Here is an 11653-nt window from a genome sequence, read left to right as displayed (position 1 = left end):
AAAACATTTCGTAATAATCACATTATTTATTTTAGTGCCAGTAGATTTAAAATCAAAAATAAATTTTTCAAATATGTTCTACCGTGTATTTAAGGAATAAAAATAAATTGACCAATGGCCATGTCTGAAGACAAACCGGAAAAGAAGTCAATCGCTTCTAGTGAAGAAGTCGATTTTCGAAAAAACACCATGTCTGGGAGTCAAATTCAAGTATGATAAAATTGCTTGACATTTTTAAATCAAAATATTAATTTTGTGAGTGTTGCAGACTGTTTGGGCTGTACTTTGTGAATTTTCCAAAGAAAGCAGTGTTCATGGTGTCAGATATTTTGCGGATAGCAACCGTCATTCGGCTGAAAGGTAATCCATTTTTCTTCTGACTACTAAAACAAATCAAAACTCTCCTTTTTAACAATGCACGTGTCCCGAATAGAATATGTTGGGCATTTGTATTTGTAGTGTCGCTATACTATTGTGGAAGCAATATTCACCAAGTTTGGATCATATGGAACACAAGTTTGGGAATTGTATCATTTGCCGAAAAATCAACGCCTGTATGGGCGATCCCGTTTCCAGCCGTAACCATTTGCCCACTAACTAAAACCTACGTGGACAAATTAAACATGACCGAGGCATTCCATACGTTGTTAGCAGGTCAAAAAGACAATATGACTGAGGAAGAGTAAGTATGATATGTTTCATAAAATGAGTCCAAAAATACGATGCAAAAAGTGTACATAAAATGAATAACATTTCCATAATCATAGTTTATATCGAACGAAAGCTGTAATTCAACTTTGTGAAGCACATTTGGCGGAGAACTTTTTATTGGGTCAAAATTTTACGACAAGCGAAATATATGAGATAATCAAAGATGTTGCACCCGACTTTAACGATACAATGTTTTATTGCAAATGGCGTAATGATTTTATCCCTTGTGAAACTAATTTTCAACCGATTCTGACCGGAGAAGGTCTTTGCTATACATTTAACTCTCTCAATTCGCAAGAAATTTACACAGATGTGTATGTATTATGTTTTTTTTCTTACTATGATATCTAATACAATTTAATAATAATTATTCAACACGGTTCGAAAGGGTGGCCGATGAAATGAAGATCGTAACAAAAAATCCAAATGCAACACATTGGAGATTAGAAGATGGTTACAAATATGGAAACTATGTTCAAACATATCCATGTAGGAAATACTCGTAGCATTTACTGATCTAATTCACATTTAAAACTGATATTTGATAAAATTTATTTAAAATTTGTGATATGTTTTTTTCTTCAAAAAAAAGATCGAGGGTTGGGCTCAGGAGACAAAGCAGGTCTAAAAGCTAACATGTTATTGGAAAAATATTTATTTTCCATATTTGGAAACAGTTTTAAGAGGTTTGACATTTACTGCAGGTCTGTTCACTTTGCTTCGTCTGTATCAACAAAATATGGAATATTTATGCCGTGGGCCAGTACAGGGATTTAAAATTGTATTGCATACACCAGGTGAAGTGCCACAAATGTCGAAAGATTATATCATTGTGCCAATATTGCAAGAAGCGATAGTATCTATTAAACCCCACTTGATTACCACGTCGGAAAGACTACTCCCTTATTCACCAAATCAACGTCAATGCTTCTTTACGTCAGAACGAAAATTACGATTCTTCAAAGCGTATACAAAAAACAACTGTGAATTGGAGTGTTTGTCCAATTTCACAAAGCTTGAATGTGGATGTGTGCAATTCTCAATGCCGAGTAAAATTTTTCTAAATATTACTTTGATGATTTTATGTTATGAACGGTATTTCAATTTAATTTATTGTTCAATTACGCGTTGAAGGGGATAGAAACACGGAAATTTGTGGCAGCGATAAAATAAAGTGTTACAATGATGCTGAAGGTAAGTTGCTTGAAAAGAATTTCATCAATAATGAAAATGCGGAGTCAGCTCCAAAAGGTTGCAATTGTTTGCCATCTTGTACAATGATTAATTACGATGTTGAGATATCTCAGGCCAAATTCGATTGGGTTGGTTTATTCAAAGCATTTAAGTCTCCATTGGATGAATTCCCGGGGTATGTTTGATCATATTGTGTAAACTGCTGCTTCTCAGACGAATATTTTGCAACTTACATTTTGTAATTTACTTGCAGAATGGAACTGGCACGTGTGAAAATTTCATTTAAAAGAAATGAATTTGTTACATCAGTACGGTCAGAAGCAAGTAATTACACAGATTTTTTATCTTATTGTGGCGGTTTGCTGGGTCTCTTCATGGGCGTTTCTATACTATCAATATTTGAGATCATTTATTATTTTACACTTCGCTTGGGGTGTATGCTTCACATACTCAAATCACGCAAACTGAATGAGAATGATGAGGTTGTTCCAGTTGAGTCAAATATTCCGAATATTAAGGTCGTAACACCGGCAGACGAGAAAATGGAATAAGATTTTTAAGAAATTTAACATTAAAAATACATGATTGTTATTTATTAAATAAAATAAATAAATTATCTTTATTTTCAGTATCAAATCGTTTTTTTTAAACTCAAACTTTACAAAATAAGCAAAAATTTTATTTTTATTTAATGAATTTTGTTTGATCGTTTGATCCATGCTCGAAGATGTGTAGCAAAGTTCAAAAAGACAGCACAGAAAAACAATAGCCTTAATCTTTCTACCTCGTTTAGATTTTGTTCCATTCATTAAGTTATAAAGTAAATTAAACAAAATTCAAAAACAACAATTTTAATGCACAAAAAATGTGAATACGTACGAATTAGCATTGACATTGGAAATATCCTCAAAGAAAGTGTTTTTTGGAATTTTTGTCTCTATTCTGTCTTTTTCTTTATCTCTGCGTCTTTACATGTCTATCTCTCACTTTCGGAAAGAGCATGTGAGTAGCGACGGTATGGTATGGGCCGTGGTTTCATGATTCATAATCGAATAAAATGAAAGTGTTTGAGTTTTTTCATTTTAAAAGACCCGTTCATTTCAATCATTTGCAATAAGATTTTATGTCACATAAAAACGAGCTCACCATATGATTTTGGTCGTTGAAAATGAGAATCCGTACCACTAATACTAATCCATTCTCCCGTTCAAAATGCATGTTGCAGCATTTCCACCGGATTTGAACTGAGAAACTCGTTTTACAGCGAAAATAATTTCTTCAACAATCTCAATGGCGATTAAATGTGAACTCACGTGATCGCTGTTCGTGTCGGTGATTTATACAAACGACAAACGAGTCTGTGATTTAATGTTTTTACAAATTGAAGTAGAACTGAATGGCACTGATTTTTCGATCTGCCAAACAATGAAGAATTTTCATTGTAAACGCCAAACGATGCAGAACGATGCAGTTCTGTCGATATTTGTTTTTCGGTATAAACAGATCAGGGTAATATTGCATTGTTTGCTTCTACCTAAAATATAAGACCGAATCATTACCTGTCGACGAGTCAGCAATTTACATATGTGCATTGTTGTTGTTACTTTATCGGTGTTTGTTGTCGGTTCTTTCACCGTAGTCGACAATGATCGTGCATGTGTGGCGTCAACAACGTCATAAGTGAGAGACGCATTAAAATCAATACATTTGTGAATTCCGCACGCGACACATTCAAAAACAAATCTTTTAACATGAATCACACACGTATTGATGAAAAATGTAAACAAAACAAACTAACGATAAATTAATCACACGGTGTGAAAGTTTGTGTTGGCGTTACATACAATTTACGTATGTGTATTTTTCGACAGTCCAAAATGTATTGAATGGTGCGACTCCGTTCTCTTCAATTCGTTTGAACTTCAGTTATCATTTACATATTGAGTACAGACGATCTGATGTGAAATGAAACTTAGTGCAATACAAAAAAGAGAGTGGTTTACCATTTCATTCCAAACTCCGAAATCCGATCAGACGGTTAACCTAATTTGTGTAACGTGATGAGTTTTAACTTTCATTCTATAAGTGCATGCGAACACTTTCATTATTTCGGTTTTGCTGTTGCGCCGTATTTGTTTATATTTCTTTGTCATCGAACCACAATAACAACTTAATGGCACATCACACGCTGAAAAAGTAGTATTCTCTGCAGCAAAAACTTAATTTTTTACAAAGATCTCATTGCAATATGGTGCGTTTGGTTTACGTCTTAACGATTTGTGTGTTTTTCTCATTAACGAAAGGTGACGAATTCCGAAAAAATTTAGTGAAAAACGTTTATAACAATTTATCGTTCGTCAGCAGGTCTAACACATGATAAGGCAGTTGTTTGTTATTACGAGTATGAAAGTGAATTGAAAATTGAACGTGTCGATTTGAATTTGTGTTCACATGTCATTGCCATCGATCGTGTGTGGGGCGAAAGATTTGAAATTAGTGAAGGTACGAACAAATACGTTTTTAAAATTGCATTCTGAAGAAAATATATGTTTTCTTGTTATGTATTTAAAGATCCATGGAGTAGTTCGAGAGATAAGAGTAAAGACTATGCACGATTAACGAGATTGAGACTAAAATGGCCAAGACTGAAGGTAGCTTGTTAAGTGCAGTTATATTTTTATGATTCGAAATTAGTTTTTTTTTTTTCAGATTTTGCTCGCTCTCAAACGTAATTTTCGAGACTACCTCGAAATGGCCAAACAACGAAACCAAATATTTGTTAAAAATGCAACGGAATTTGCAATAAATCACCAATTCGATGGGATTGATCTATTGTGGGATTTTTCAAGATATCAGTGAGTACATATTTCATTGAAACAGAGGAAGTTACCAGTGTTTTATGAAGTTAAGAAAGAACGATTGATAAGATATGGTTTTGATTTGTTTGCCAATATTATTGACTCAAGAATATTTAAATTTTCCAAATAATTTCTATAAAAATACACGGTTCCGGTATACTTCTATGCTTCCTCCCATCATGCGGAGGTCCATGACACCAAAGGCCCGAAATATCCGGAGTATCCGACGCAAATATTCTCCGCGGGGCTCAAGCCTTCGGGTTGGTTGGGTCGCGTCGGGTCGTTCAGGTCGGATCCTTGTTGCGGTCAATAAACACTATCATGGTTATTCGTCTGCAAAAAGATCAAATGGGAGGCAAAAGGATGAAATGCTAGATGAAATGTTTGCCTGAAGATTGGGTGAATTTCTCTGACGATAAAAAATGCAGATGCACTTTCATTCTTACCAAATCCAGATTTCTCAATAAGAAATATCACCTCGCTCGTTCTTTCTTCAACTCAAATAGTGTCTATTCAATTTCTATTTTCAATGATTTTTTTTTTCAGAGACTACAACTACAAATACCTGTTCGATGAAAAATACAACGAAGAAACCTTCATAAATTTCATAAAATCGTTGAAAACCAATTTTGCGTCGAATAATTTAACGCTAACCACAACGATCATTGCGGTGCACGAAAAAATACTATTGCATCTCAGTATGTTTGAATTGTCCAAGCATTTTGATTCAATTCATTTTTTGCAATGGTACATATTTGCTGGTTCAAACTTGCACAAATATCAATTATCATTCGAGATGCGAAGTATGCGAATCATTCAAGACGCCATCGATACTGCAATTGCACTAGGGGCGCAACGTGAAAAAATCATTCTAGGCATACAATTTTTACCGAGTGTCTTCGACAATTTTTCCGGGGTGGAGAAATTTGGATACGCCACAGTGTGTGATTTGAATGGAAAATATAACATTGAACACGGTTTGAATGCGGCCAAAAAACCATTGCCAATGCCACTTTGGACGTTTTTGCCAGATTTCGAGCAATACATTTTTGAAAGCGGCCGTTCAATTGCCAACAAAGTTCGATTCGCTGTACGACGGAATTTAGGCGGAATTATGGCATTCCCGATCAATTACGATGATTCCGATGGATCTTGTCGAATTGAAAACAACACTTTTATCGATTATAAGGCAGTTCCTCGAGATACATTGCAAAGATTTTCAACTTTTCCACTGTTACACACCATAAATAACGCGATTTTGGTGGCGAAAAAGGAAAAAAGCGACGAAAATCGAATTGGAAGTGAGAGCAAAATTCGAAACGGTTCATTTGAGAACAAAAATGTTGTGTGTTACACACTAACGAAACCCGATCGCAAATTGAGCTCTACTCCAATTGAGAATGTTGACCTGAATTTATGCACGCATCTCATTTGCATCGATGATATTTGGAGTACAGCGGAGAGCGAAGGTACGGTAGATAGATATAAGGGATTTTATGTCATTTTTTTCCTTTAAACACCCAAGAAAAAATCTCAATAAATTTTCAATACTTTTTCATGTAATGAATGGATCTTAACATGGGAAAACAGAACCATGGCGAAAATCAACCGGAAAAATCGATTACAAGCGATTTACAAATTTACGACAGACATATCCGCATTTGAATGTGAGTATCGACCAGAATTTACCACAATGTTTTGTCATTTTGATTCGGACGTAAATTCAGGGGTCGGACATTTTTATACGCCAATATGACTTAGTGTGTAACAATCCCTGAATTTTAATTGCACTTTTTACAGATTGCAATGGCTGTTAAACATTCATTAGCTGAGTACTTTGAAATAGTTAATGATTCAGAACGACGTCGAGAATTTATTGAAAATTGGACAGAATTCGCTTTGAACAGCCATTTCGATGGACTGAATATGGTTTGGGATCTTTCGAAGGCAAGGTAGGTTCTGCTATTGTTAAGAAATTAACACGAATTTACACACAGAAGACCGAAATATTGTATTAAGATCAGGATATTTGAACTTGGACAGCTTGGCTCTACCGGTACTGTTCTCATCAATTGAAAATTCAGGCCGCTTGTGTATGACATTGTAACATCTCGCTCTTTTTCACTTTCACACAAAGTCAATGAATGAACCATGTTACGATATTTCATGCAGCGCATAATCAACCGTCTGATGTTCAGACTCTGAACTTTCGGTCATCTGTTGTTCTCCAAAGTGAAATTGTACTTAATTTTTATTTCCTCCACCTTTCACTTAGGTCCCTTACACCTACTCCATTAACCGCCGACGACAACATCTATAATTTTATAAATGACCTATCAACGAGCTTGCACAGTAAAAGTCTATCCTTAACATTATCGTTCATTGGTATCGACACGCAGTTAGCAAAATCACTGAACATTCTCAGTCTTTCGGAACACGTTGATCTAATAAACTTCCTGCAGTTGTATGATTTCCGAGCATATTCTGGGAAAATGGCCTTCGGTATGTTAAATGTCACAAACCAAATGCGAATGTTTGACAACTTAATCGAAATGGGTGTGTCGCCAATGAAAATAGCTATGGGAATTCAGTTTCTGGCGCATAAATTCAATCATAGAGAAGATGTCATCGAATTCGAAGAGACGATGGGAATGAGTCGGGCATGTGAAATATGGAAAAAGAACCGTGTTGCCAACATACTCATGAGAAGAAATTCACAACCCAAAACGATAGAATTTGAAACATTTGACGCGCTTGCAAGGAAAGTGGCATTTGTTAGGAGTCGGAATTTGGCTGGGATCGTCATTTTGCCTGTTAATACAGATGACTTTCTCGAAAAATGCGGCGAAAATAATGCGAAAAATCCATTTGATGATTATGAAAATTCTAATCCATATTTACGAATAGTATATCAAGAGATGTTTGAAGAAACCAAAGGTGTTTTAGGTTAATTTTTTTATTGTCAATATGATATCTTTTTTAATTATTAGAATCGATCAAAAAATCAAAATTTTCCTAAAATAAAGAAAATAAACAAAAATATTGAAAAAAGCGGAAAAAAGCGTCAGGTTCATTGTTTTACACTGTTTACACACGTCTTCATTTATCAATACCCACTACGTATTCAACCCGCTTCAACCAGATATGAACTGTCTTCTGGCCCTTTCTTCATGACAACCTCTTGTTTTATCATGACATTTACTCTTGACCCTTCCACCCGACGTCCCTTTGATTGCAGACACATTCATCGTGACTTTGTGCAACGAAAATAGAAAAAAATCATTTCATGAAATACGCATTACGCAATCGCAGGTCAATTTGTTTACACAAAAATTCATTGCATTGATGGCGAGAAAATTCCGATGTGGCAGTCTGGCACATTGAATGTATTGGTTACGAGTTGTACAACTGTACATACACATTGTATGTATTTTTCGATTTTTTTTTTGTGTTTGTCTTGTCCATCGCTTGCCCTTCAATGACCTTTTCATCTTAACGCGCACAATAAAATAGCGTGTGTTTCAATGTCTCAGTATATGCATGGTCATCGTAATATTTTTGACAATATCTTTGTCTGCTTTGAAGTTGGCTGTTTTGAATTGTTGCGTTCAAATTCAATGACTTTCAATGAATTAAAATACGTTGCCGATATTTCAAAACTAAAAAATGACAAGTCATTGATAAATATTTTTTGGGAAGTGTTCATACTTCAATTATTTCCATTTTGCGTTTGGGTCTCAATGACGATTGGCGATAATTTTCAGGTTTCGATAAAAAAGTTTCGGGGAACCATCGATATCGAAACGTCACCATAGGTATTGGACGTGAACTAATTTATTGGGCTGACCGTGACCTAAATGTCAAAGTTGAATATCAATTTCATTCTAACCGACATACTCAGAAGGAAGTCCAAGGCACACCATAATCAGAAGCAATTCTATTAAAACCAAAATCAAAGAGAAACTTTCGGGTAAATAAAGTTGATTAACATTTTTTCTTTACAATGTAGTACAAAAGAGATTATTCACAGAAAGAATTCCCTCCATCAAATATTCGCGATAAACACTATCGCCGTAAGCAGCTCTATTAACTTTGATGGTTGTTGGAAAATTTCACCCAAAATGGCCTGTGTCTATTGTCAAATAAAGGATCTAACAATGTATTCTCACTCATTTTTCCTCAATACGCTGATCATCGCTAAAACGGAGCAAAAGATGTTCAGTTCCGGTCGGAATGGTGGTGTGATCACATTCACCGTACGCGATACAAAAGATCATTTCATAAATTGTTCAATTTGGGGTTCGGAACAATTCATCAATAATTGTGCTCGCGCCTACAAAATCGGTGACATCATTTCAATCTATCAACCGAAGGTTGTTCAAAACACCAACGATAGCATCTATCATCCACGCACAACATCGCCATTTGAATTGAGAGTGTACGAGGGCAATTCTTTCGTACATCGATCCATGGAGCAGTCGGCTCATTTGCTTCAACTTCAAAATCAGTCTGTTAAGCCGACGTCATTGGCACTGAAATTGGACGATCTGGTGTGCCGTCCTGGATCGGTTGCGGTCACAGCAGATGTGGTGGTTTTGGGTAAATATTTCACCTCTAAAATTCATTCAAGAGATTGATCTTTTATTTTTCCTACAGTAAGAGGAGTGGAGCCACCGCGACCAGTACAAACGTGAGTATGAATAACATTACATCTCTGAAGAACCAAAGTTCATGTTCATGCATTTTCAGAAAATTCGGTGAAAAAACGGTGCGCAAAGTCTGTTTAATGGATCGAACAACGGAATTAATGTCGATGGTCGTTTGGAATCCAGACTATCAATCGCGAATGGATCTCTGGAAACCGTTGGAAACAATTTTGCAATTGGTGGATGTTCGCTTTGAGTACTCCGCTTTCGAACGATCAACGGTCTTATCAATCACTTCCATGACGATTATCATCGAAAATCCCGTGAATTCTTCGCGTTCAAATGAGATTATGGCGTATATTCGCACAATGAGTGCAGATAAAGTCAACGAATTGAAGAACAATCTTCGAAAACCCACGATCGGAGCCGATTCAATCAGAGATGTTATGTCAGTGAAGCGTATGCGCGATGAAATTGAACGTGATCCGACCAAAGAAATAGCAGCAATTGTATATGGTGTGATTACAAAATTTGATATAAATGCTGCGATTGTCAGAAGCTGCGGAAATTGTAAGAAATTGATTTGGAATCGCAATGAATGCGGAATGCCAAATTGTGATTTGATACAGTCGAACGGACCGAGGTATGTGGACAAGGTTTATATGGCCGTTTCAGTAACCGATTACTCTGGAACGTTGAACTGTCGCATTGTCGATGAACATGCTCAACACATACTTGGCCATTCGGCACAAGAACTCAAAGCAATGACTGAGGATGACATCGATGCCATTTTCACCAAATTCATCTTGGAACGATTCGCTGTTAAGATGATTGTACGACCCAAATCACAAACGGAGTATTTTGCGAGCATTGTCAGCATTGAGGCATACGACTCAAATTACGTGGCACAAGTTTTAAAACCATAATTCATTCTATTTTCATTGAAGAAACTTCAGTAGCTTTAAGAATTTCAATCGCTTTTAATTACCAGTGAACATTTCATTCCAATCAAATCAGATTTATTTGCCGCTTCTTCGAAAGAAAGTAAATTATAAAAGAAAAATCCAATGAAATCATTTATTTAATACGACCAACGGTTTTTAATATAAAATAAAGTAATTAAAAATTCGTCCAATTAAGATTTTATTTTAAATTGACGGTGAATGTTTACTTCTTCTCGAATCGTAGCTCCGATGTCCAAATGGTACATTTTGAACTCCACACCGTGATCGTCCATTTAGTTTTGTATTCCTCGTCGAGATCCACAATAAATTCATAGCACTTTGACAGATTGAAGAAACTCATGCGTAATTGCGTCATATTCGAGCGATAGCATTCCTTCAACAATTGTCGCCGTTGAAGTGATGTCAATGTGTCGGCCGCAATCATTAAAGATGTTAGCTTTGGCAGTGCCTTCACAACTGATGACAAATCATCATATGTCATGGTCTTGGTGATCATTTTCAATTCACTGATCTCTTTATTTTCTTTGATGAAACTGAATGTTTGGCCATTCATTTTGGTAAGACCGCCCATGTACAATCTTTCAAGTTTTTCGAACGAAAATGGCATCTTGACTACGAATTCACCATTTACAAAACTTGTAGACAACACGAACTTTTTGACGTTTTGAAATTGAAGTGTTTGATCGCCAAGACTTTGGAATCGATCGGCCGGCACTTTAAGTGTGAGCTCCTCCAAATGTGGCAGCCACTGATTGATGGACTGAAGGAAACCGATGCTGTAATCTCGGACCAAGTCAAATGTTTTCAATTGTTGATTCATCTGAAGCATTCGTTCAATCGTTGAGACTGGCATTTTCATAGCTTCATCAGTCACCACCAAATATTGAAGCTTCGGCAAACTAGTTGCCAAAGATTTGAGCAGTGATAGTTCGTTTTCTGTTGCATCTACAGTCATACAAAACACTGTCAACTTCGAAAGATTTTGGCCAATGACATTGATGAATGTGGTGGCTGATACATCTTTTGGAATTTCAATGGAACCGTTTTCATCACGGAATTTTTGCTCGCAAAAATTCAAATGCAATTCTTTTGTTCGATATCGTCGCGAAAATGCCAAACGAATCATTGGAATGAAACGGACATCGGACTCGGCCATGTTGAACATGTCATTGAATTCCAAGTACTTGAAAATTGACTCCAAGCACTCATTGAAAAGATCAGACAGTTCCAATGGACCGTTCTGTTCGTCTTGTCGTTGCTTTGATATCATTGCATTTAG

At 36.0% G+C, this 11653-nt stretch overlaps 3 protein-coding genes across 3 annotated transcripts; all 3 read left to right on the top strand.

Moving 5' to 3' along the window:
• Positions 1–51: 51 nt before the first annotated feature.
• On the top strand, positions 52–2456 carry LOC116350311 (pickpocket protein 28-like). The gene is made up of 9 exons (XM_031782067.1): positions 52–210; positions 269–360; positions 434–682; positions 768–1025; positions 1100–1200; positions 1304–1333; positions 1416–1760; positions 1846–2080; positions 2159–2456. Exons 1-9 carry the CDS (start codon positions 115–117, stop codon positions 2454–2456), a joined length of 1704 nt encoding a protein of 567 aa, XP_031637927.1. The 5' UTR covers positions 52–114.
• A 1406-nt stretch (positions 2457–3862) lies between these two features.
• LOC116350310 (probable chitinase 2) lies at positions 3863–7714 on the top strand. Its single transcript, XM_031782066.1, has 8 exons — positions 3863–4208; positions 4270–4407; positions 4477–4556; positions 4615–4760; positions 5310–6232; positions 6354–6430; positions 6564–6715; positions 7039–7714. Exons 1-8 carry the CDS (start codon positions 4154–4156, stop codon positions 7712–7714), a joined length of 2247 nt encoding a protein of 748 aa, XP_031637926.1. The 5' UTR covers positions 3863–4153.
• Positions 7715–8920: 1206 nt separating this feature from the next.
• LOC116350309 (protein hold'em-like) lies at positions 8921–10335 on the top strand. Its single transcript, XM_031782065.1, has 3 exons — positions 8921–9362; positions 9420–9453; positions 9513–10335. Exons 1-3 carry the CDS (start codon positions 8921–8923, stop codon positions 10333–10335), a joined length of 1299 nt encoding a protein of 432 aa, XP_031637925.1.
• Positions 10336–11653: the final 1318 nt, after the last annotated feature.

The sequence above is a fragment of the Contarinia nasturtii genome, unplaced genomic scaffold, assembly GCF_009176525.2.
Source record: "Contarinia nasturtii isolate CC-2019 unplaced genomic scaffold, AAFC_CNas_1.1 Cnas_scaffold_4084, whole genome shotgun sequence".
NCBI lineage: Eukaryota > Metazoa > Arthropoda > Insecta > Diptera > Cecidomyiidae > Contarinia > Contarinia nasturtii.
This window is presented reverse-complemented; position numbering and strand designations above follow the sequence as displayed.

Bases quoted from the DNA above. Each gene is read 5' to 3' on its own strand.
- LOC116350311 (XM_031782067.1), top strand. From the start codon at position 115: ATGGCCATGTCTGAAGACAAACCGGAAAAGAAGTCAATCGCTTCTAGT. The intron at 683-767 runs GTAAGTATGATA...CCATAATCATAG, and splicing joins GACAATATGACTGAGGAAGA to TTTATATCGAACGAAAGCTG. The intron at 2,081-2,158 runs GTATGTTTGATC...ATTTACTTGCAG, and splicing joins CCATTGGATGAATTCCCGGG to AATGGAACTGGCACGTGTGA.
- LOC116350310 (XM_031782066.1), top strand. From the start codon at position 4,154: ATGGTGCGTTTGGTTTACGTCTTAACGATTTGTGTGTTTTTCTCATTA. The intron at 4,761-5,309 runs GTGAGTACATAT...TTTTTTTTTCAG, and splicing joins TGGGATTTTTCAAGATATCA to AGACTACAACTACAAATACC. The intron at 6,233-6,353 runs GTACGGTAGATA...ATGGGAAAACAG, and splicing joins GAGTACAGCGGAGAGCGAAG to AACCATGGCGAAAATCAACC.
- LOC116350309 (XM_031782065.1), top strand. From the start codon at position 8,921: ATGTATTCTCACTCATTTTTCCTCAATACGCTGATCATCGCTAAAACG. The intron at 9,363-9,419 runs GTAAATATTTCA...TTTTTCCTACAG, and splicing joins AGCAGATGTGGTGGTTTTGG to TAAGAGGAGTGGAGCCACCG. The intron at 9,454-9,512 runs GTGAGTATGAAT...ATGCATTTTCAG, and splicing joins CCACCGCGACCAGTACAAAC to AAAATTCGGTGAAAAAACGG.